This window comes from Phaethon lepturus, unplaced genomic scaffold (assembly GCF_000687285.1).
Source record: "Phaethon lepturus isolate BGI_N335 unplaced genomic scaffold, ASM68728v1 scaffold7705, whole genome shotgun sequence".
In the NCBI taxonomy this organism is placed as follows: domain Eukaryota; kingdom Metazoa; phylum Chordata; class Aves; order Phaethontiformes; family Phaethontidae; genus Phaethon; species Phaethon lepturus.
This window is the reverse complement of record NW_010538297.1, coordinates 1-24,637: the sequence shown is the minus strand read 5'-3', so window position 1 is coordinate 24,637 and position 24,637 is coordinate 1. Positions and strand designations below refer to the sequence as shown.

General features: G+C 37.7%; 1 protein-coding gene across 1 annotated transcript in view; it reads left to right on the top strand.

The window, feature by feature from the left end:
- ST6GALNAC3 (ST6 (alpha-N-acetyl-neuraminyl-2,3-beta-galactosyl-1,3)-N-acetylgalactosaminide alpha-2,6-sialyltransferase 3) overlaps positions 1–18,054 on the top strand; it is a 160,672-nt gene extending 142,618 nt beyond the window's left edge. The window contains exons 5-6 of the mRNA XM_010286750.1: positions 16,177–16,284; positions 17,868–18,054. Coding sequence (XP_010285052.1) covers positions 16,177–16,284; positions 17,868–18,054 — 295 coding nt within the window. The remainder of the gene's footprint in view (positions 1–16,176; positions 16,285–17,867) is intronic.
- Positions 18,055–24,637: the final 6,583 nt, after the last annotated feature.

Sequence of the window (24,637 nt, the reverse complement as noted above, 5' to 3'; positions counted from 1 at the left end):
TAGAATAATTTAACATTTACAAAGAGTAATCCTTTAGTATAGGAAAGATACATACATTTTATACATTTGCTTCATCCTGTAAGCATAATGAATACTGGTGGTAGATCTAAGTGCAATGTATGTCTATGGTATCAGTAAATCAGTTAGCTTAATCTGCGCATATTATATACATCTGCAGAGGTAGTGCATGACAAAGTGTGTAATAATGAATACTGCACAGTGGAGGACAATACTACACAGCATAAAGATAAAGGATAATGACATTATTCTCAAATAGCGAAGCCCTGAGCAACGCTAGTAAACCTATGAGGAGACGTAAGATGTCTGCATTGTTTCATATGGTAATAATCTGTGTATCCATGTAGTTTTCATGATAGATGGATATAGACTATTATATCAGCAGTTCAAGAAGAAATTACCTGCTTATATTGAGTAATTTCCATATGAATGGTTAAGGGTTGTGGGTTTTCTTGCTTTGCTTTTCTGAGACCTGCGGTTTCTTTCTGCCACTGACTTCTTATCACAAACTCGCAGCCATACAACCTGATCTCATCAGATCAAACAAGTTAAACGTAGTCAGCTCCGGTCAATGCTTAGATGAGTGATTTCCGAGGTAATTCAAGAATGCATTAGGAAACTGCTCTGTATCAGTATTCCTCTCTTGCCATCATTGAACAAGCATCTCCTGTGCTGTTTGGGAGTTTACTTGATACATGGTTCTTCATCCTCATTCTAAATTGTCCTTCATTGTTGCCATGCTGTTAAACACCTTCCATGTTCCCCTGCAAGTGGCTGCATTTGTCGATGTGTATATAGTCTAACAAGAAACTTTTGGGATGAAAGGTACTACAAGCAATGGCGCCAGCTCATATGCTCTATTTTATATAAGCTTTCTGCAGCCCTGAATTTAGTATATCCTAACAGAGTGTTAATTTTGAAGCACCACTTAGGTCAGCCTTTGACTGGAGAGTACAGAGCACTGTTTCCTTGTCAAAAGTTGTTACACAGAATCCAGTGAAATGCTGGTATATCCCTGTCAGAAGGGCAAGATAAACTAGCATTTCTGTTGTCATCTTCTGTGAGATAAAACAGAATGATCATGGCTATTTTTTATTCCTTTGTAAGGTCTGATTTAATTGGCTTATTGGACTTAACTGAAAGCTGGACCTGGACATTGCATCTTGAGGTTTATGTTTGCTTTTTCTAAGCCAGTTGTTGTAACATTTCTTGATCTGACTGAGCACATAAGGTGAAATCTCACACTGTGTAAACTTCTGTTTTTTCTCAGTTTTGTGTAACAGCTACAATTCTACCTCTCTTGGAGAAAATCTGTGCGAAATCCATACATGAGGACTGAATATTGTAATAGCTAAGAGCTATGATAAAGAATACCAACAAACTTGCAATCATCAAGCTATAAGATAGCATCAGTGCAAAATGAAACAAGAGGCTATCAAACCTATTGCCAGAGGAAAATACAGATTAAATACAAATACAAAATACAAATGAAAGATATGAGTAGGCTTGTATAATGAGAAAGAAGGAGCCCAAAAAGCTGCATAGCTTCTTTACTGTTTCGTGCAATAGTCCAAAGACAAATATTACAGCTAATTTTTCAAAGAAGAAAAAGTTATGCTTTCCTTCTGTATTTTTTCCTGAATAAATAGCAAAACCATGGAACAATTTCCTTAACTGGATGCACAGAATGAGACATGCAGCAAAAAAAGCACTATTAGTGTGATCATAATTGCGATTAGGTAATCCCAATTGATTTTCTTGCTCTAAGACAATCATCATCCACTGTTTTGAAGGAAAACAGTGTGTGGCATAATTATACAGGAACTGTGTATATAATAAAGAAATTTGTGAGCCACAAAGCTAGAATCTAGATTTGTTCTTTACACAGGTTCAGGGTGAGCCCCATATTATCTCCAGAAGATAATTCTGCCTGCGTACCAGACAATATACCAGTCTCACAGAGAAATTAAGCTCTGGCAGAAGTGGTTCCAGTGACTTCAGTGAAGTTCTGCCTGACCACACCAGAATTGAATTATACTCATTGCTGTTAATTTGGGGATTCAGTCTGTATGCTGTGTCAAACTGCTGATGCATGTGCTCGGAGAACTTCCACTCTTTAGAGCAAATGGTAAAATGAAGTCAGGTGTCAATCAATCATTCATAAATCTCTTGTATTTATACATAAATCTGAAAGTATGTGCCTTTATAGAAGGACCAAAGGAATGAAATCTCTCTTTGTTGATGCTTTTTCTTTCAGTTTGGAAAAAGAAATATGTTCATAAACATTATGGATACTTTGTAATAAGCATTTTTGCATTATTTCCTTCCTCTGGTGCTAAATAAGGATGTTAATTTCCAAAACTTCTAAAGCATAGACAAGTTTGCCTGTGACTTTTGCATTCAGATTTAGGTAAGGAAGTCCAATTTATACAAGTTTGGAGAGGTTTTGTTAATACCAAGCGTATCTGAATATGCCTGTCTTTGTACCTTCGCAGGATTTCACATTGCCTAATATAATGTTCGTCATGGTTTTAATTTTTCCTCAAAATGGATCTCTTTTATGTCTGCTATTTACCATCCTTGCCAGAGTCATTGAGCACAAGTAATTCAGTATCTACAAGATGCAGAAACTGCTTTCTTCCTTGCACTCATGTAATAGGTAATGGATGGTTTTAAGAAAGGATCTTTACTCTGTGCTTTACCTATTCATGTGTAGGATTTTGATTTCATTTGAAATGAAAGGCGTAAACCTCAGGTCTGAAAACTAATAGAATTTCTGCATTTACCTGCTGATCCATAGCCTTTAGGTTAGATTGTGTGTCAGCCAGCAGTCAGCTTGTTGAATGAAGCAATACTTTAAAACTAATATGAAAAGATTTCTGTTACACGTAGCCTGACACCAGATATGAAGGCAGATTTCTGGTGGCTTATTATTGGAAATATTTTCCACTGTGTCTGATAAGCAAGACTGAACGGGCCATAGAAAGTAGACCTAATCGGATAATGCTGACTTGCAGACGAGAAAAAAGAGAAGAAATGTATTTTGCCTAAGTGCTATGCCTTCTCTTGTCAAGACTGAGGACAAAATGGCTAGTGGAGGGGAAAAAGGCACTGTAAAGATCAGGGAGTAAACCTGCTGGTTTGTGAGTGTGGCTGTTGCATCTAAGCCTATTTACTTGTATATATTCATTGTCCATATTATGGAAGGTTTATATCTAAATGCTTGAGTGAGTTTGAGCTCTGGAGATGGGGTAAAAAGACTGGGAGAACATAAGAGTGGATCAGCTATTAATCTTCCTTAATTTTATGAGGCTTTTTTGAACTTCAGAGGAATTTAAGATAGTCTTGTGAGAAGGGTCCCCGTGAAAGATCAAGCGCTGGATTCTGCTCAAACTCTTAGTCCATGCACATCCTTCATGGAAATACATCTGAACACTGGGGATATTCACAGGATAAGCAAATTCTCAGTGTGATTTGAGGAGCATTCATGATGTTGCAGGATGGAGGATGAAGGAAGGTCTTGTAGAAATGCTTAGAATGAGTTCCGAAAGAACAGAAGCAAAAAGATTGCTTCGTTATTTCCATGCCTAGATAGGAAGTGGTAGTTACCACAGACTGATACTTAATACAGAAAGGTATTTAACACAGCTTCATACTCTTTCATCTATTCAGTTTGCATGTAGCTAGTAGATTATATCAAATGCAAACATAGTCAGTGCCACATTAATATTGCATGACAAACGTGCAGACTTTTATTTTGTTTGTTGGCCTGGACACCTTTTTTTAACTATCGTTGGAAGATCATCTTAGTCCTAAGTTTTTATGAAAACAGCTCAGCTCTTGGCTTTGTACCTTAAATGTCTCTGCTCAGGGGAAAGGGAATTTAGTTGCATAAAACCTACTCAGCAGTGATTTTCCCAAACAACTACTGTAAGATTAAAGTTTTAAATGGATTGACCGTCTCTCTAAGTATATTCACATTCATACATGTCTGGAGTAAACATGCCATCTGGGGCTTCTGCTTTATTTTTCTTTCTATATATTTGGAATTCAAAATAAGATTTATTTTGTGAGGAAAAATCAATAAATCATTTCAGTTGTCCCATGCTTTGTATAACTAATTGTAATTAGTATAATGTCTTTGTTGGCAAGGGCTTATCAGGTAAATAACATGAAGAGGCAAAGAAAAAACCTCATAAAGAGTGACGTTGTTTTGTAAAGCTAATTGTGACTCAATCTCTGGTATTGTGTGTGATTGAACTCTTAATTTTTAATCAGGTATTCCTTCCAGCAATGTAGCTACTAGTGTTACCTGAGGTTCTCTGTAATGTAACTATGTAACAGATTTTTGGCCATTTTAAATTTCACAGTTTGGTCCCAAAAAGATGGTGTCTGGAGTCATCTACACTGTAACAAACGGGGTGCAGTTTCAAGTTGTAATCAGTTAGCTGGCTTTAATTTGTTTGCTATGCAAATCTTATAGGTAAGAATTGTTAGTTGTGATGTCCTGAACTTTGATGCCTAAGGAGCAGCAACAGCCGCCTCTGGTGTATGCTGTCAGGTGTGTGGCCTTCTAAAGAGCTGCTTGCCTGCAGAGCTTGATTGGCAACAAATCCAATTCTTAACTAGTTTATACTGGAAATCTGAAAAGATGATGTCACTAAGAGCAATATAGTATGTGGAGGAGAAATCAGAGCATTTGTTTACAAAGCAAAGGTCCATTGTCCTGCTTCATGAATGTGTTCTAATAACTTTGATTCACTGGAAATATCAAATCCCTGAAGCCAGCTGAATTCTTCACCATGCTTGATGGCTAGGCATTAGCTTACACTGACAGTGGGCTGCCTAGATGATTAGCCCAATAATTCTTGACTTTACTATTCTCAAAAAGCTGGATTGTGAAAGACTCAGAAAATTAACTAATTTGCTACTTCAGTTGATAGCAGGGAAACCATAAAAATTCCCTTTTAGAGCATTTCACTGCCAGTCTAATAAGTATGGAGATTTTTCTCCCAGCTTCCATTTGTACGCTTACCCTCCTGCAGCCTATTCAACGCATAGAGGAAGAAAATAGTCTGAAATTTTCCAGTGTTGAAGGAACTATGCAGCGGGCTAGAAGGGAATCTATTCTGATCCATAGTTCCTCTGCCTGTGAGCTTCTCGGTGGCAGTCTTCTGCTTTTCCAAGTTATTTGCCGTATCGTGCTTTTTTCTAAAGGCTGCTATCTGAGAGAAAAAAATACACCATTCTTTGTCATTTCTGCTGAATATGTCTGTCTGCAATCAAGGTGCTGCTGTCAGTGTAAATATTGGTGTCAGTGGCTGCAGGCGTTTGGCCTTCAGAAGACCCTGCTGCATAAATGTGCTAGCTCTTGGTGAACAGAAGGGGAAAGACAAAAGCTAATCTTGCATGTCCTGAGGATTTGGGACCCTATATTTCAAGTGGAGCTTTAATTAGACCTCAACCTCTTCTGTCCAGAATGTACATCAGTGAGAGGTGCCCATCAGAAAGCTGGCTACTATGTGAACAGAGCAATGGAGAAGGTAGGGGGAAGTTTCAATAGCTCAGAGGCTAGGATTAATTCCTTCTTTCTAGATTGTTGGACAGAGGTGAGTTAATTAAGAAAGCAGTGAAAGACTAGAGACATTTGGATGGAACATTGAGAGTAAGCAAGACCCTAATATTGATACTAAACAGTAATATGATACCTATATATGTGTGTGTGTGTTTCATTAAATTATATGTCAAAAAAGAAAAGGAAAGAGAAATATTTTGCTCCTATTTTACTTTAAGGAACAGTTAATCTGAAGAAAGTTACAGTAGTAAAAAGGAAGGCAACATCTGTGTTAATTAGCAGTTCATCTTCAGAGCTTGACTGATGGGTTACATTATGGCCTCTTGCATTTGAATTAAAATTCAGACCCACGCAAGTTCTATTTTTACCTCCTTTTTTCCACATCAGAATAATTCGTCTGGATTTAAGATTTCATTTTTTCTAAAAATATTGATGTTCCATAATCTAAAATGAACTTTTGGGTTGTGCAAATAAGCAGTGTAGAGAAGAGCACTGTGGCTCTGGATTCAATTTCAGAGAATGTGGGTTTATAACACAATGCAGTATTGTAGGAAGTTTCTATGGAACAGTACTAGAAAGTCTTGCATTTATTTCATTCCATTCTACCTGCTATACTTAATGGAGAGACTTTCACATGCATGTTAAATTACTAGTTATATACATGCCTTAAATGTAAGGGAGGAAATCTCAGCATGTATCAGTTCCCTGTGAGAACGAGGGATAAGGATATGCATGTTCTCCAAAGAATCTGTTTCTCTTGACTATTTGACAGTTAAGCTCTTTGGGTCAAGGACTGTGATATGTGGGTATATAGTGCCTTGTACAGCGAGGATTCGCAGTGCTACTGTAATGTAAATAGTCAGTGAGTAATTTAGCAACGAATTAGTAATTAATTTTAGAATACCTGGAAACATTCTTATGAATACCACAGTTGGGGAGAGACAAGTTGTTGATAGAGGGATATGCACTGATGAAGGCCTTATCTGTGGGGTTTGAGTTCTCTTTTTTCAGTGAATATTTTCCTTTCAGAAATGAAACTTTGCATTAATATTATGTCTGGCCCTCCAGATGATGAGGATGAGCATCCATCCTGGTGAAAAGCAAAGTTCTCAGATAAATGTGAAATGTAGGGAGAAAAATGTAACACTGCTTTCCCTTCCATGTTAAACATCAAAGAGGTAGTGATTGAACTAACACAATGACTGCAGATTGTAGAAAATTTAAAAGAATATCCGCTGATGTACATCAGTATGGTTTCTATCAGCTGAGTATCTGGTCCAGTGTTCTCGCCACTCAAATGAACTGAGTTAGGGTACAACCTTGTGCTAGCTGTTCTTTCATTTTCACCATAGCAGTAAACCAACATGCCTTTATAAAAGCCTCTGCTCACATCCCAACATCACAGATGTACAATGTGCACCTTTAAAAAGCTGTCGCATATTTTTTGCTTTAAACATTAAAAAAAACCCAAACCCTAACAGAAGATGTTTTTATGAAAAATTTAAGCTGCTTTCAGCCAAGGTTAGATGAACTCCCTTCTGTATCTTGTCTTGACAAGGTAAGAGCTAATCAAGAAATTTCTTCTATATTCACCTACAATAGGTTTCAGTAAAATATGCAGCTAGTAAGTGCCCTTTAATACCAAAAGAAAAGGGTGGGAAAGCCTGCTTAATTACTTCTCTTCAGGGATCCTGGATTAGCCACAGATCTGTTTAGTTTACATCCTCCCTGGAGAAAAATGTGCAGACCCAAGACAGCAAGTATTGATTTAAATGTAGATGCAGGAAGAAGTCACTCTTGTCTTTTTTTCTTCCACTTGGCACACTTTTCAGTTTTGATTAATTTTTGGTTATGTGCTGGTTTTGGCTGGGGTAGAGTTAATTTTCTTCATAGAAACTCGTATGAGGCTGTGCTGAAAACAGTGTTGATAATTCAGGGATGTTTTAGTTACTGCTGAGCAGTGCTTACAGAGAGTCAAGGCCTTTTCTGCTCCCCACCCCACCAGCAAGTAGGCTGGGGGTGCACAAAAAGTTGGGAGGCGTCACAGCCAGGACAGCTGACCCCAACTGGCCAAAGGGATATTCCATACCATATGACATCATGCTCAGCAATAAAACTAGGGGGAAGGTTGGCCAGGGGACCGCTGCTCAGGGACTGGCTGGGCATAGGTTGATTGGTGGTGAGCAATTGTTTTCATTTGCATCACTTGTCTTTCTTAGGTTTTATTTCTTTCTGTGTTATTTTCCTTTTCATTGCAACTTTTTTTTTTTTTTAATTTTTTAACCTGTTCTTATCTCAACCCACAATATTCTCACTTTCCCCCTTCCAATTCTCTTCCCCCATCCTGCTGTGGGGAGAGGGAGTGAGCAAGAGGCTGCGCAGTGCTTAGTTGCCAGCTAGGGTTAAACTATGACAGCCCTTTTTGGCACCCCAGATGGGACTTGAACCCACAATCCCTGGTTTAGGATGAAAATCTAAATCCTTCTCTACTCCCTTTCATGCTGTGGCAAAATGTTGAACCAGCGCTCAGTAAACTGGGTGCAGCTCCTGGTGAAGAGAAGAGCACATAAAGCTGCCCCACAGAGGCCCATGGCACAAGTCATGAAACCTGTGTCAAGGTTTCAGCCATCACTCCCTTTGTCACAGCCATCAGGGATTGCAGTACGTCTTTGACCTAGCATAGGCCGATGGAGAGTGGAGAACAGTGGAACAGAGTACACCAGGGTGCCGCAACTTACTTGCAGGCTTGAGTACTGTCCAGGGAATGCTGATTTGGCATTACCTCCCATTTGCTTCAACTACTGCAAGCATAAGTGATTGTACTGTGGAGCAAGTGCTATCATGGCATAGAGCAGAAGAGTTGCATTTCCTGATAAAGTCAGTCTTCCTAAGGGGGGGCGTGAATTTTACTCAGGTGATTTTTGAAGAGAAAAATGGCTGTGTAAAGATGCCAACAGCTTAGCCCTCAAATCTGTTTAGTGAATTTAGTTTCCCTTCATTCCAAACATAATTGCATGGTTGCAATGGTCCACACTTCTGTGGATCCCTTTCTGATTTTAAACATCCATTTGCTCATCAACAAAATCCAAGTGCAAATGGAGATGTGTGGAGCCATAGACTTGTATTTCTGCACAATACACCTCCAGTGAGTCAAGGTTATTGGTAATCATGCACATCATGACTTCAGATCCCAGGTGGCAACTGCAACTTGCAAAAGGCATCTTTTACTAATAACTTGAGCACATGCAATAACATGGGCTGTGCCTCAGACCACAATTTGTATTTGAGATAGGGATATGAAGAACTCTTGATTCAACAGAAATCAAGAGGATATGTATTTCTGGAAACAGGAGTATTAGGAAAAAGAATAGGGAAGAAAAAAAGATTGAGATTGAGATTTACTGTTATGTAAATGGTTTGCACCAGGAGCACAATTTGTATCTGAAGAGTCAGTGGGAGCTGCAGAAGCCCAACAGCTGTAAGAAATTTAGCTATCAACTCTTGTTCTCCACAGGGGATACCATTCAACTTGAAGAGATTAGCACAGGTTTTCCTGCATTAGAATCACCTCAAAATAATACATATATATGTATCAGAAGGAAGGCAGTGTTTACAATTATAATTCTTCATATATTACAATTATAATTCTTCTTCTGTGTGCTTTGCAGCAAGCTGGAGCTCTATGATTACTCTTGATAAACAGGAATTCTCCTTTTCTTCTCTGACTTCATCAGCACAGGCATCTGAAGGAGCCCTCTCTGCCTGATGAAATAATTTCCTTCTCTTGTTGCCTGAGTTCATGACGGAGCTGAGATGCATCAAAGTCAAGTCAAGGAATCAGAAATAAGGAAACTACAGAAGCCTGGGCATCAGAATTCAATTTCTTTAAGCTCCTTCCTCCCCTCCCCCAGCTTTGTTTCAGGTTTCCATGTGTATATTGAATAGAGCAGAAAAAGAGAGGAAAGAAATAAAAAAATATGTACACAATACAAAGACTGGAACTATATGCATAAATGACATACCCAAGCAGATGCCAGATGGATTTCAGTAATCACAGTAACAGATTCTTCCTTATTTCTGATATTGGTTTTGCCTGTCTTGCCAAAAATTGTAAATAATAAGTCAAATAGTTGTTTGGGTTTTTTTAAATTAGATGCAGTTAAATACAAAGCCATCATTTCTCTGTTCCCTTTTGTGGTCATTCAGAAGTGTCCTTCCTGTCTTTTTTTCAAAGCCATTTTGACATAGGATTTATTAATTGTTTTAATTTATTAATCTCCTTTTAAATTGGATTGTGAGGGGAAATTCTCATGGACAAGTCTGTGACCTAAGAGTAGCCTTTACTATGGGTTTGTAGCAAATTCAGCTGCAATCTTGTCCTCTGTGTATATGTATATATATGTGTATATATACTATACATATATATGTGTGTATATATAAAAACACAATATATATATGTGTATATATAATAGAGATATTATTTCTGTATTTCTGGAGATTAATTGGACAGTATGCCACCTGACTGCAGTTTATTTTCAGGATTCATAGTAAGGATGATCTACCAAGAGTTTGGGCTGGCAGGGGTGCATCACTTCTCCATTCCCAGGTACATCCGGGCATAGCCACTGTCTGAATCTGGAATGTGGTCTGTGCTGTTCATAATACATTCCACTTGTTTAAGCTTTGCATAAAACCATACATGATGGATAATAAAACATCTGTCCATATATAAATGTTTCACTTTTCAGAAAGACCTGAAGCACCGTGTGAGCTTTTGAACGTGTGAGACAGTCTGCTCACTGCTAGAGGGGCATGAGTGTTTATTATTAGATGTCCTGCATCATTATGGAATGCAAAGCAAGCACATGTGTGCGCACACAAACACACGTACCGAAGAATGAATAATTATGATAAACAACTGGCTAACAGGTATCTTTATAATGCAGAAATAGCAACCATTTTTACCAGGTGAAATCAATTCTCTGTGCTTGCGTCTTCATTGCTCTTCTTGCGCTATTTTTCCTGCAGAAAGTATATAATGAAATTATTAGCAACAAAGCACTGAGTCTTATAGAAAACAGAATTAAATCTAGGCTAATGCTAATGCTCTTCAGCATTTAGAGTCTTACCTGTCTCCTGTACCAAATGTACTTCTTTTTTTCCTCTGAAGAAAACAGCTTTCTGGCATGAGAAGTATATGTGCTCCTCAAAGGAGAGGCGTTAGGAAAATGAGCCTTGCTGTACTCTCAGAGGTGGGGGGATTTTTCTGTCAGCTCATTCTAATCTGTCATTTACAAATCTACTTTTGATATGAAGAGAAAGGCATAGACCAAACCTATGACTTGGGGAACGTGGGAGTTTAATTTGGCGAAGAGAGTTGTTCAGCAGCTATATTCAGAGATGCTTCCTCAGAAAAAAAGAGAAATATCAGTCAACACAAGTACAATGGTAGCATTAATTTGATTAGTATAGAATTAAGTAATGAATCACCAGTTTGTGCTGGTAGATAAAGTTTCCATATTTTTAGTTGTAAGGAAACATACTGTTATTCAACAATGAAAAAACCTACAGTAACCCAGGGAGAAAAAGAGCTGATTGACTTTAGCAAGGGAGTGCAGAGGGGACATGTACCTTCTACCCTTATTCCCGAGGGTCAGTCACAGACGAGGCTGACACCAGGTGAGTGTCAGAGAGCAAGGCAAAATGAGTATACTGACCCCCTCCCAGAAGATTAACAGTATCTTGATGCACTGCGGGTACAAGTAAATACCAGAGACATGTCTACCTGAACAGAGTCTAAGCTCATCTTGACACAGTTCTGGAAAATATTTCTATTTATTATGAATAATTTTTAAAAATCTTTTAGCATGTTGGAAGGACATCTCACATTATGAAGCTTCCACTCTGTGGATTACAGGTGTCTTAGTTTGTTTAGACCAATACCCTCATTTATACTTATTTATTAACCAAAGGCCCTGACAAGCTGCTGCAAATAAAGCTGCTGCTGATTCAGTAGTTTAGTAGGAGGGTCATCTGAGTATTAGTCTATAAACAGCCTTTATGAAAAGATAAATTCTTTTTGTCAATTAAGTGGCCTGGAGAATCTTGTAATTTCAATCTGTCATTGTTGAATTTTATTTTACTGCAGTATTTTGAATTGAAGCAAAAAAGGAAAAGTCTAGTTAATGCTTTTGGCAAGCTCCATGTTACCTAATAGCTTCTTGAAGTCCTAAATTTCTTTGTTTTTCATCTTGATTAACACTCTTAATTGACCTTCTGTGCTCTCTAATTTGTCCCAGTAAAGAATTAAAAAATAGACTTCTAAATTCTTCTCTGCAATCAGATTGACATGAAATTGCTTGTCTACAGATCATGTCCGCTTTAACAAACTTTTTTTGTTTTTTTATTTTTTTACCACTGAAGTCCCCACTGGAAATTACAGTCCATTGAACCGTAGAGCTAGAATTGATTGTGCACATAAAAATGCTGGAACACTTGAACAAAGAAAAGAACTTGAATTCTATGGTAAAATCAGAACTCAAGTGACAACAAAACTTTTACCCAATTTGAACTCATCTGCCCTTGATCCTTAAGAAAATATTTGATGTTCCTCCATTTTCCCCTGATGAGAGAAGGAACTAGTTTTTCCTTCAATTAGTCTACATCAAGGCATGGTTATTGATGTCAAAGAAGATTAATTTCAGTCACCAACATTTTTATGGGGCACTCTATTCCATCTTCTTTATATCAGTTTCTTATGCTTTTTGTAGAATATTGGAAAGCTAAGGCTAAAGAACCCTGTCCAATTGCTTTTATTTTAAATTATTTTTTAATTAAAGCTTTATGTATCACACATTACAATTCTAGCAATCCTAAGCATGTTTTTTACCATTTCCTTCTAAAATATAGAAGGCAAGTCTCCGTTTTAAGGTCTTGTGAGTAACTATAGTCAGTTCTTTCTACTGGAGTTTATGGAAGGCATTACTAAAAATGCAAATTCTATGTTTTGAGACTTGAAACTTGCAAATAACTATTCATCTTGGAGCTTATTTTTATATTGTGAGATGAAATAATGACATTTTAAGCACTTAAGCCTTCACTAAGAGCAAGGCAGGCAAGCATATTCTTTGTTTCAAGCATCTTGATTAAGTTGATTCCATTGGTCTTTTCATGTGTTTAATGTTAAGCATATGCCTATGTACATTTTTGAAATGCTGGATGGTATTTAGCAGAATGAATTACATCCCAATAACTAACATTTCTTTAAGAATCCTAATACTGTAGGAAGTATGCAAATAAGCTTTAATTTCCAAAATAAACAAAGTAACTTTTTATGAGCATTGCCTTTTTATTGCTGTATCCAGCTGTAAATCATGTCTTGAAAGCAAAACCATATTCTTTTTAAATGCATCTTTTGAAAAATAGTGCATTATTTTCTCCTGATTTGTTGAGACAATTTCCTGCCTAGATCTGGTGCCCCATTAATTTTAGAATATAAGAAAAAGTCACTGTGAGCCATAGGGAACAATTTTGGATTTGCTTCACACCAGTACATCACAATAGATTTACCCATAGTAGTTCTACGAATGATGTTTGACAAACTCGTCTTTTCCCTATTTTGGGATTAATGTCCTCATTCCCTCAGATTTGTGCAGTAACATAGCCCTATGGTACACATAAATGGAGGATTCTTTTATTTTCTGTGTGTAAAATTTGAAATTTGAATGCAATTGCAGTAACAAGAGGAACTCTTTCTAATGAGTCTCAAAAAGCCCTGGCCAAAAAAACATGTAAAACTCTCCTGTAGAGAAAGAAATTGAGTGCACAGTGTTAGCATAATAGCAGGGGCTGAGACATTGCTTTGCACTACAGTTTTATGGGATGATATTTTAAAAGGTATTCAGAGATTTATGACTTTTTAGGGACAGCTAAAATTGTTTTCACATTTCTAATATTGCTTTCATTAGAATGTTGAAAGTATGTTTACGGTAACAGATTGAACTCTAAGGTGTTACCAAATCATCCAGAATCCCCACTGCTTAAGTATATTCACTTGTATCCCTATGTATCTTCAGAGGAAAAAAAGGGAGGAATGTTAAGTGCTTTGTTTTAAAGTATATAATCTGTATTCTGTCATGTACTTCATCTCCCAGGGAATGTATCTGGGAATTCACTCTGCTGTTTTTATTTATCCTGCCAGTGTAGTATATAGATGAGAGGACTAAGGTCCAATGGTGTTAAAACAAGACATGAAATATTGATTAATTCTTTTTTAAAATTCCTTTTTCCTCTTGAGTATAGCAAATTTCAGAAGCTACTGTCAATATAGTACTCTCCAATAAACCTCGATTATCGGAAGGGTCTTGATCTTCATAGTGTTCTTATAAATGGTTATTATTATTCTAAATGACTTTAAAAGCCCAAGGCTAGTGTTCTTCTGGTGCAAGAGCAGAAAGCAAGTTAGAAGCACTGCAGCTTTTTATCACAGCAGAATGTTACTCTGAAATAACATGAATCGGATTGGGAATTCTCTTTGCTAGACAGTAGCAGAATGTTCTGTTTGAAGAAATTAAGATCCTAACAGGACAGATAAACAGATGTACAGTTTCATGACTATAAAGGTGTCAAGTAACGAAGCACAATTATAGTTAGTGTCCGCCTAATGAAACACGGGTATTTGACACCCTGCCTTTTGTTCCCACTTGTGATTCTTTATTATTCTATATAACCCATTATTTATCGTTTCCAGAATGGTCCTTTACAAAAGCAGCTAAACAGATACTTAGGAGTTTCCCCAAGGAAAAGGATGTTTCAGGAAAGGTAGGGATAGAAGTTCATGCCATCTAACCCATGAAGGATGATAGACATGGGCAAGGAAGAGAAGATGTAGCCCAAACTACTTTGAGTATTCCTGACTACAATAAAACTCTCTGGGAGTGATGTAATTGATTTTCACTTAAAAAAAAAAAAAATTGTTTAAACTAGAATGTACTGGAGTTTCTTTAGGATTGTAAAGCTTTTGGAGCTTTTCTACTATCCATAATAAAAGGTATTCATCAGAGAAGGAATTGGAATCTCAGTCCTGTATGTGTCAGGTAAATGTCTTTATAAATGTTTTGAAACTACTTTTTCACCCATCATAATTAGTATTTAGTCAAACTTCAACAAGAAAGAGAAAGGAAGTAACACAGAATCTGAGCCAAAAGCCACTGACTGGCCAATTTACCTAGGAGGCAGAAGACTGTAATACGTTCTTGCTCTGAACCAGGAAGAAACATCTGAGTGTGGTTCTCCTGTCTCCCAGAAAAGTTGGGTTTTATAGATAAGTTGCTATATGATATTTTTTTGTCCACATGAAAGCTTTATTCCTACCCCAGGATGAAAATGTTTTCAGAAGACTTTGTTGATGGGGAGTTCTTTTGCAGCGAAACTTAATTATGTGCAAATCTTAGGTTACTTTAACTTACGGAGAATAGGCTGCTCCCTGCTGTACCCAAAAGCTAAGAGCTAAAAGGTGTGGCATAAAGCTAAATTATCCCCTCCTCTCACTCACACCCAACTGACTCAAACTGAGCCAAAGTTTGGGCTCTATTAAGATGGTTTTATGACTTTTGTGATATCTTTTTTTAGAAATTGGACAAGTTATTTATAATTTTAAGGTAATTGCTTTAATTGATTTCAGTCATACTGAAAGTAATACATGCACAAAGCTGGACTTCAACCAGTTTGTAATCAGTGAGGGCTAGGTGTGTTTTTATTACTTATGAGGTTTTAAAGCCATAAATCTTGCTTGCCCAGGTTATATAGGTAGCTCTGTTGATTCCCAGTACCCCACTGGTAACACTTGCATGAGTATAGCAAACAGGATTTGGTCTGTAATTAACAATGCGTACATTTGCTCACATAGCCAATGTGTAAACCAAATCCTTATACCTGTCATTTGTTCTCATTCATGCAGGTAATGCTTTTGGACTGATTTAATGCAACTAGTTATTTGAGCAAAAGTTATCAATCTGGGCACTGGCCTCTCGTGTTTTTCTCTCTGCTATGTTATCTTAAAGAATGATAGGAAAAACCTATGTAAAGGGACATGCACAGAATTTTGTTTTCAAAGCCTTGTATTAGATGTTTTTCTACCAAAATGTCCTTAAAAGTTTCATTACTGCGTGAATTTTCAAGCTGAGGATAGTCCATTGCAGGTTAAGATTTTGCTTGTGGAAGAAGATGGTGTATACGCACATGCACACAGCACAAACTCTGCCAGTAGCTTGCTTTTGGGTGAACTTGCATCTCATTTTACACACTCTACTAATTGCTATATTTTGGATGTATTCTGTCTTATGGGAGATGCATTGTTTGACTTCAGCTATTTAACATGGTATTTTTTCTGTGGACAATAGCTTGAGGGCCCAAGCTGGCAAGAATGAGAGTGTATCTATAAATAATTCAAAATAATTGTATGGTTTTGACAGATTGTCAAGTTGCTTAATGCATTTTGTCCCAGGTAATAGATTATATTTTCTTTGATAAAGTGTTGATAATTTCTCATTGCAATTTCTTTTGTGTATGTTTTATTTTTACAGAGTCCAGTCAGGTTCATATCTCAGTACGGGTTGGTTTACCTTAATTTTGGCTATGGATGCCTGCTATGGAATTCACGTCTATGGGATGATAAATGACACCTACTGCAAGTAAGATCACAGGAAATTATTTTCATGCATCTACAATTCTGATGTCTTGTCAAAATTTCACAATTTATTTTAATATCATCAATCCCAAAAATGGATCAGGCAGTCATTTCCCAGTGTTTTGCATTGATGTGACACTATTGTCAGCAGATTTAGTCTTGATATAGTATTTTCTGTTGATAAAATAAAAACATTTAGAAAATCTAACATCAGATGTCGTAAGGAACTATTTTTAATCAAAGATCTTTTGCAGTTTCTGAATTAGCTGGAAACAATGCCCATATTCTTCTGACAAAATGTACTTACTTCTGCTGCTAAAACAAATCTATAGAGGAAATACTAATATATTAGTTCTCTGGATACCAAATACACCTGGAAGTGAAAGAAACTGATTATCCCAGGATAGTTACCTGAAATTACATTTCACCATCATTGAACAACCTACTTGAACTAGATTATATATGGCTTGTTTGGAGTAGTAGGGGGTTTCTAATTAGATAATAAAACAAGTCCTGCAAGCTTTATCACAGTAAACTGACATAAATTCCAATCAACTGCTTTTAGTGACCTTACAGTCACAATGGATTAATCCCATTGTCAGAAGTATAACTCTAAACAAAATTTTTAGAAGTCCAGGTTAAATGCTTTACAGTATATCGTAGCAAAATATAAAATGAAACTATTCCTCATTCAGAAAAGCAGAAAATGTCATGAACAGTGTATGATACTAGTACAAATCTATTCTTCTGTACCTGGGCTGGTGCAAGTATTGCATGTAACTAGTCCAGTGGGTCCTCAGCTCCTAGACTAAAAGTCTTTGTGCAGACGCTCACTCCACATTCTGTGTCACTCCAGCGTGGGACTCATTCCTGGCAGACCCTAAAGGAGAAAAAAAAAATATGAGTCACAGCTGTTTAATTAGGGTATCTTAACATTAGAGACTGACTTTTTAGAACTTGTAGATCTCATTGATTGAGTCATCCAGATGGAACGAACATATGTTGTTCTTTGTTTATGAAAACACAGTAGGTGCCCTGAGATGAGGGGTGACAGGACTAAAGTTGTCCTCACAGAGTTCAGCCAAGCTGGCATTGCGTAGCCCTGATGTAAAACCAGTTAATGGCATGAGAGCACTTCAGTCCGTTGGCAGCAGAGAAGGATGGATTTCCTTAAAGCTGCAATTCTGACTGCATTACCTACTCATAATGTATATTATTCTTAGAACTGCCTTATTCAGCCAGTTCAAAAACCAGTTTCAAGAGTTGGGACTATCCAATGAGAATATTTTGCTTACAGACGGAGCCTTACGGACTGAATTCTCTCAGGTTAAATCAAATGTGCCATTCCCATAAAAGCCAGCCCATCAGCTTTTTATGGCTAATAAGATCAGTGTATATTGAGAGATACACTTAGCTTCATTTTCTATAGGAACGTTCATACAAATCTTGCTGTAATGAAAGCCCATATACAATTTAGCAAAGGAAATCAGGTGCTGACACATGGAAAGGATTTCAGATAATTCAGGTGCAGTATATACTAATGTTTTTCTTGGAAATAATACTTAAGTGTATCTTTTTTTTCCCTAGGTCAGAAGGCTTTCGTAAAGTTCCCTACCACTATTACGAGCCAGGAAGAGATGAGTGTGAGGAATACTTTCTGCATGAAAATGCTCCATATGGAGGCCATAGGTTTATCACAGAAAAGAAAGTATTTGCTAAATGGGCCAAGAAGCACACAATAATATTTACACACCCCAACTGGACAGTGTCTTGATACTGGTTTTCTTAACTCTCCCTTAACTGCATATTACAAAAATGTCTCAGTTTACAATAATTTTGCTTACATCTGGCTGGTCTTTCTCAGCCTAAATAACACTAAACTAAAAACTAGAAGACAAAGAGGGTGATTGTTCAGCTGTTAAGCAAAATTAATCATCTGTGGAAGGCAGACACATTGTTTGTTATTTCTTAGGGTTTTACTCCACACAATGCACTTTATACTTTAACTGGATTTTACTTCAAGGCAGTAGTAGTTAAAGACAGATGAGGTTTCCTGTATATACAGGTGCACACAGAGAACATGGTGGTCCTTTAAGACTTGTCTATCACCTTAGTTAATTAAAATTAGTATTTGTAGCTCATTTGCAGTACTGCAGCACTAGTTCCATTTGTGATATTAGTAGAATTTTCCACAAAAGAAATATGAGGAAAAATATAGACCTCCAAGGTCTATGAGTGAGGAAAACACCTGAATACAGTTGATAAATGTGAGCACCTGCATGTATGGTAAAATTAGAGATGAGCTAAACATTGTTCTTGAACTGTACACAACTCTCGCATGAGAAAATATTATTTACTCAAGGCTCCTTATTAATTCATAATTTCTGAAATGCAGCTTCCTTCCACCCTGCTCAGGCTGCACCATCTTAGATGATGTGTTTTGTAAGTCTGAGGCTGTTGTCCCATAGTTTAGCTCCAGCAGCATGGCACTTAGAGGACTGTGTTTTGCAGCCCATGATGAACCTTTGGCTGTTGTACCAAGCCTGCTGTCAGTACCCAAGCTGGTTAGTGTAAAGTTGTCTCATGATCATCTCCATTTACTCCAGTTGCGCCTTTGAGTTGCTCCAAAATCCAAATACCAGTATTTTGACAGTATTTCACATGTAGCCATAACAATTTATTTTAAATCTCCAGTTTCTCCATCTTTAAAAACAGGGATAGCATCTATCTACCTCACAAGGCAGTTGTGAGTATTAAGTTAAGTCCATAAAGCACTTTCCTGATGAAGAATGCTACAGAGCATTTATTCTTAATGCAGAAACAATGGTACCTGTCATTTATTCTTGTCTGTTGGATATTTGAAGAAAGTGACAGCATGTCTGGATCTGATGGCAAATTGTTCTGTGCATCCGCTTTCCTACGGCGGAGAATTTGTTATACTGAGTTCTTTCAGCTTGCATTGCTTCAGATGGAGTTGAAAGAACTCACTATCTCACAGTATTATCTGTACATCAAGAGGCAGTTCAAGAATTTTAAAATATACTCATCTCTAGTTGAAATATGTATTTCCAAGCTTACTGTCATGTAAAGTTTTCAGCTGCAGCAGATTCATTTGTAGTATGACCATAATTCAGCTACACATGTGAGTTTTATTTAAACTGTATTTAAATTAATGCTTTAAGTTTAGAATGTGTCCTACAAATATTTTAACATCTGGAATGTCAGATTCAACACTGTAATAGCCAATACTGTGAACACTTGAAAGAATTATGTGTGGAATGTGACACACAGGGTTTACTCACACTACTTAAACATTAACGAACAGGAAACTTTGTATGCTTTTGTAAATCATGAAAAGGCGAAAGTAAAAAGCTATTTTTACATGTAAGTATTTGTATACTGACTCTTTCCTATTGTATATTTGTATATACAAATCTATATTTTATATGTTCATGGCATATATATTTTCTCATCAGCAGCTGCAACTCTTAGGACGGGGAGGAAATCTCTTCACCAGTGTTCCTCCTCCTGATCATTGGTTTCTTGTTACTGTTGGTAGGTGGTGCCAGGGTATCATGTCTCTTGCCCCTTCTATTTTCTTCTGTAAATGTGGCTTTCTGATTTTATTTTTAATATAGCTCAGCTTTCACTGTTTACTTTAATGCTGTAAGTGTTCATGCTGGTTGTTAGACAAAGGCTGGGGCCATGCTTATGATCCTGGATAAACATGTATATTCAGATACAGGCTCTATCCTAGACTTCTTGTGTGACTTGATGTCTCAGCTTCCTGTTTGGAAAAGGAGAACAATAATATTTTCCTATTCCTTGTCTTGACTGACTTTCTTGTATGCTCTTGAGATGGACATTCTCATTTGCAATGTATTTGTATAATGCCTTGCAGAAGAGGTGCCCAGCGTGTCTGAAGGCTACAGGCAATGCTATAATATACAAAGAATTTAAAGTGGCTGCTTCTTGTCCCTGGAGTTTAAAATCAATTGCAGGGTAATATAGCATGGGATGAAATCAAGAGGGGGAAGGGTCATGGGTGGATGAAGAGTTGTAGTAGCAAAAGACAATGAGCTAGATTTATTGCCATATGCATATGCATCTTTTCAGTTCGGATAGATGGAAAGCTAATAAAAAAATTGTAATGCGGGATTTGAAGAATGCAGGACACGCAGAACTAGGGGGAATGCTCCACACATACTGTACAGGGCAGCCTGGGAAAACTTATAGCTCCCTTGTGGGAGGAGGACCTGAAAAGACGAATCACTCAAATTGAACTTACATTAGGAAGGTCTTTGGGCTAATAGAAAGTTAGTATGAAAGTGCTGCACATGGAAGTGCAGTTGGGCTGGACAGACTTACATGAGACGTGTCCTCATGAAGCATAGTCTTTCTCCCCAGGGAGCACAGCATAAGGATTCTTGCTTGAGTTGTGTTCGCATGCAAGGCAGTTTTTAAGCCTGAGAAAGTTTTTAAGATAATTAAGACTTGCCAAATCACCATAAATCTGTTGTAAAGTCTGTGTTTCATACTGAAACTCTTTGTAGAGTGCTTGCAATGCTGTATGAAACAATCTCTCATGCAAAGGCTAGCTAAGAAAAATACAGCTCTAAGAACAACTAAATGTACAGCAAAATTGAGAACATCATTAGGGTGCAGTTGTCACAGAGCAAAGTACAAGTGTTGCTCTCTGCTTGGATTTGCAGTAAGAGCAGATCCACTTTTAGAAGCATTGCAGCAGGCTTCATTCACACCAAAGTAAATGAACATCAGTTCCCTTATTTAAATGAGCCTGTCTTTAGCATAAACTAAACGCATATTTGCATGATTTTTATTATATGAGTAAGGAACTGTGACTGCTGTGTTAAAGATGATTCTACAAAGAAATGATTTCATCAAAATCTGTTAAAAATCGGCCCTGTGATACTGAAGAAAGAATCTCAGTTCTTGGCTGTGTAGTAGGAAAACTTGATGATTCACCTTCTGAGAGCAGTTAAGACATCAGCTGAGAATCATTTATTAATTCTTTAAAATAAAGCCTACTACAGTTTACCTGAATATAATCAGATCCTAATTGCTTATTCATTCAAGCAGTCCTATTTTAATCAACCACTCATGTATATAAAACAAGCAGGGAGTTTTCCTGAGGTTTTCAAAATAGTTCTTCACATTGCTGTTAATAGGTGAATACTCAAATAATTTGGCGCTTTTTTTTTTCCATCAGTCAGCTAAGTAGTTACCAAATACTTTCTTTTATAATTTAGTTAGTTTTCTAAAATACATTTGGGGGGGGGGGAAGGCATTTATTGTTTTGTTTGCTGTAGCTTTGGTTTTAATGAACGTTTAAGTTTTAATATACTTTATGTTGCATTACCTTCTGATTTAAATTTTTTTCAAGGAAAACATTTTAAATAGGAGCAGAAATTTTCCTAGGGAAAAGAAAATATTTTTGATTGGCTAATTACTAATTCACAGGTAATTAACTGAATAACATAAAAACCTGGGGTTTGTTTTTCCAAACAGATACAGCAGTTATGATCCCAACCTTCTCATCCCTGCTAGATGTCCAGATCACTTCCCTCCGCTCATACTGAGGCCTCGTCACAGAAAGAAAAAAGTAGTCTATGTATCCAGCCAAATTCCCTTGCCATCTGGGCTAGGAGGCTCCATCTGCAGACTGCTCCTATCAGTTACATCAGTAAGCAGGAAAGATTGAGGAAGAGTTCCACGTAGGAGCAGGTTGTGTCCCAACTTCTAAAAAATGCCCCTAAAGTGCTTTAGGAGAGGAGTGCCCATTGATTTCTCCTGGAAATACTTTTCCAAAGTATTCTGTTTCTTCAGACACCTCTAGATCCTGTGTAGAACTATTGTCCTACTCTCTCCAGTAGGAATTACCACCAGTGGGAAAACATGCCCTTTACAGGAAAAAGTAGAGTTAAGTTCTGTGGTGTTAAAGATTTCTATATAAACGACACCAGGGATGAAGAAGTTAGCCTGACACAACTTAAATTATCTGAAGACTCATTGATTTAGGAATCTCTGAGGACTCAATTCTAAACTAATGGGAATTGCTTTGGCAAGTTCATGAGTACAGCACTCATCCCAGTAAAATCTTTGTACTCCTGGGTACTAAGGTAAGCAGTGTTTTGTCTGAGAAGTACCATGTGCACATAATGCATTGCATAGGTAATAAAGAGAAGCCCATCCAACACTTGGAGGGCTGATGCAGACAGTCTTTATTCACCTGTTTGTGGGCTGGACAAAAGTAGGACTCCACACAAAGACAGCTGGCAGCAGAGCACAGATGCTCAACCAGAGGTAAGTAAGAATTAAATAAGTAATCACTCATGACTTATGACTGGATGATGCCCTTAGTAAGTAGGAAATCACTTTGCATACTGATGCTTATGTTTTTGCTGTCATTTTTTTTCTGCATGTACCTCAGAAATAGCATATGTCTTTAGTTGTGCTCGAGCAAGTCTGGGGTTTGTTTATGATGAACCTTAGGGTCCCCGCAAGAGTGAAACTCCGTGTTAGTGCCAAAGGATCACACAGAAGCTGTCTGTGGGCATTGTGATGTACTGCATACAACAGAGTCATGTATTTACTAAAAAAGGCCTGTTTTTCCTGACTAGGTATAGTTCTTTTGAGGAGAAAGTGTTTCATTTTCAGCAGATGTGTCTCATTCTGTCCCTTCTTTCCTGAAAGGATGCAGAGGAATGTGACTTAGCCATGGGGGACCAAAGAATGATATGGTAAATAGCCAACCACCAGATTCATATATATTTTTTTGGCTATCGCTGTGATGTATAGCAAGCTTTTTGTAAACCTTGTATTGCATAATCTACAGAAGTCTCATGTGTCCTGGATTGGAGTCTTCTAGGCAAACCCTTCAGAAAGGGGCTGAAGGAGAGGAGAGGGTCTCTCTCCATTGAAATTTAGGGCTTCTGTGGAAGCTATAATAGACTGCATGGCATCCCTGGGCCTGCTCCCCCAGCTTTCCTAGGCTCTTCACCCAGCCGCGGCTTTGGGCCCTTTGCAGCCCCACTGATGAAGTGCATACTCCATCTGACTTAGTCTGCCCTGTCCTCCCCTCCTGTGGGGCCAGGGAGTGGTGATGCTAACTCAGGGGTGAGGAGTGACGGCTCTCAGAGCAGGGACGCTCCCTCAAGGCAGCAGCACGATCTTGCTTGGGACACGGTCTCACCTCAGGTGTTGAACTCAGTTTTTTGAAAGCAGTGGGAAAGATGCCACTGGGTTTTGTTATTGTTTGTAAGATTAACAAAACGTCACCATTGTATAGGTGTCTTAAACAGCCGATTTTGCATCTTTTTTTGCATTGCTTGCTGCTGTTTATGGGAATTCCTCAAGATACGCAGCTGTCAGCATTTGCCAATGCTGTTCTGATTTACTGGCCATAAAGAGACTGTAAACATGAACTAATGCATGTTCTTAACATGTATTGTGGATGATAGCATGTTACACATTTTATTCTCCCACTATAATAAATAATGTAAGTTGTGTGTAAGCTTAGTTTAAGCAGCGGAAGTAGTGCTTTTTCTTTCTCTTATCATGTGTTGCTTAGAGCACTTTGCTGGAGCTCTGCAAGTGCCATTAGCAGCTGGCAGCAAATACATTGTTGAAACCAGTTAGGAACTATTTACTAAATTTGACATTTTTCACTGGAATATCAGAAATAGTTAAACTTGCTTTTGTGAACCTACTCCTAGTGCTCATGGTCACAATTCTGTGTTCTGTTATAAGGAAATCTCACATCTGAGTGTAACATCGGGGTTGACTTTATTGACACGGGTAGTGTCAAAATGTTTGCAGGGCAGCAATCACAAATGTTGATGCTTATGGGAGTATCTTTTTTAACAGGAATTGAACATTAAGTTAAGATGCCTGTAATCTTTTCATATTGTTCCTACTGAAAATAGTATTTCTGAGGATGGCTAGAGAAAACAAATTGTGTGCTCACTGCTCTTTTGGCTGTTCATCTATCCCCTCCCCAGACACAGACACATGCACACACATCTGCAAACACAAAGAATTGTCTATAGGGAAAGTCTTTCTTTCCGGATGGTGGCAAGTAAGAACAAATAAGTCTAATCTCTTAAATGGTAAATATAGGTTACAGTACTTGTTGATTCATGTTTATTCTGTGTATTTCCAAAACCTATGTCTACATTAGCGAGGAATTAGCTCAGCTGGATCAGCTCTGTGGTCTGAAACTGTTGATGCTAACGACCTGATCTCCACATCGTGCACAGTCTCTAGTTTGGTCCCATGAGCTGAACGCCACTAGTGATTGCAGCTCATCACAGAACCACAGAATGGTAGGGATTGGA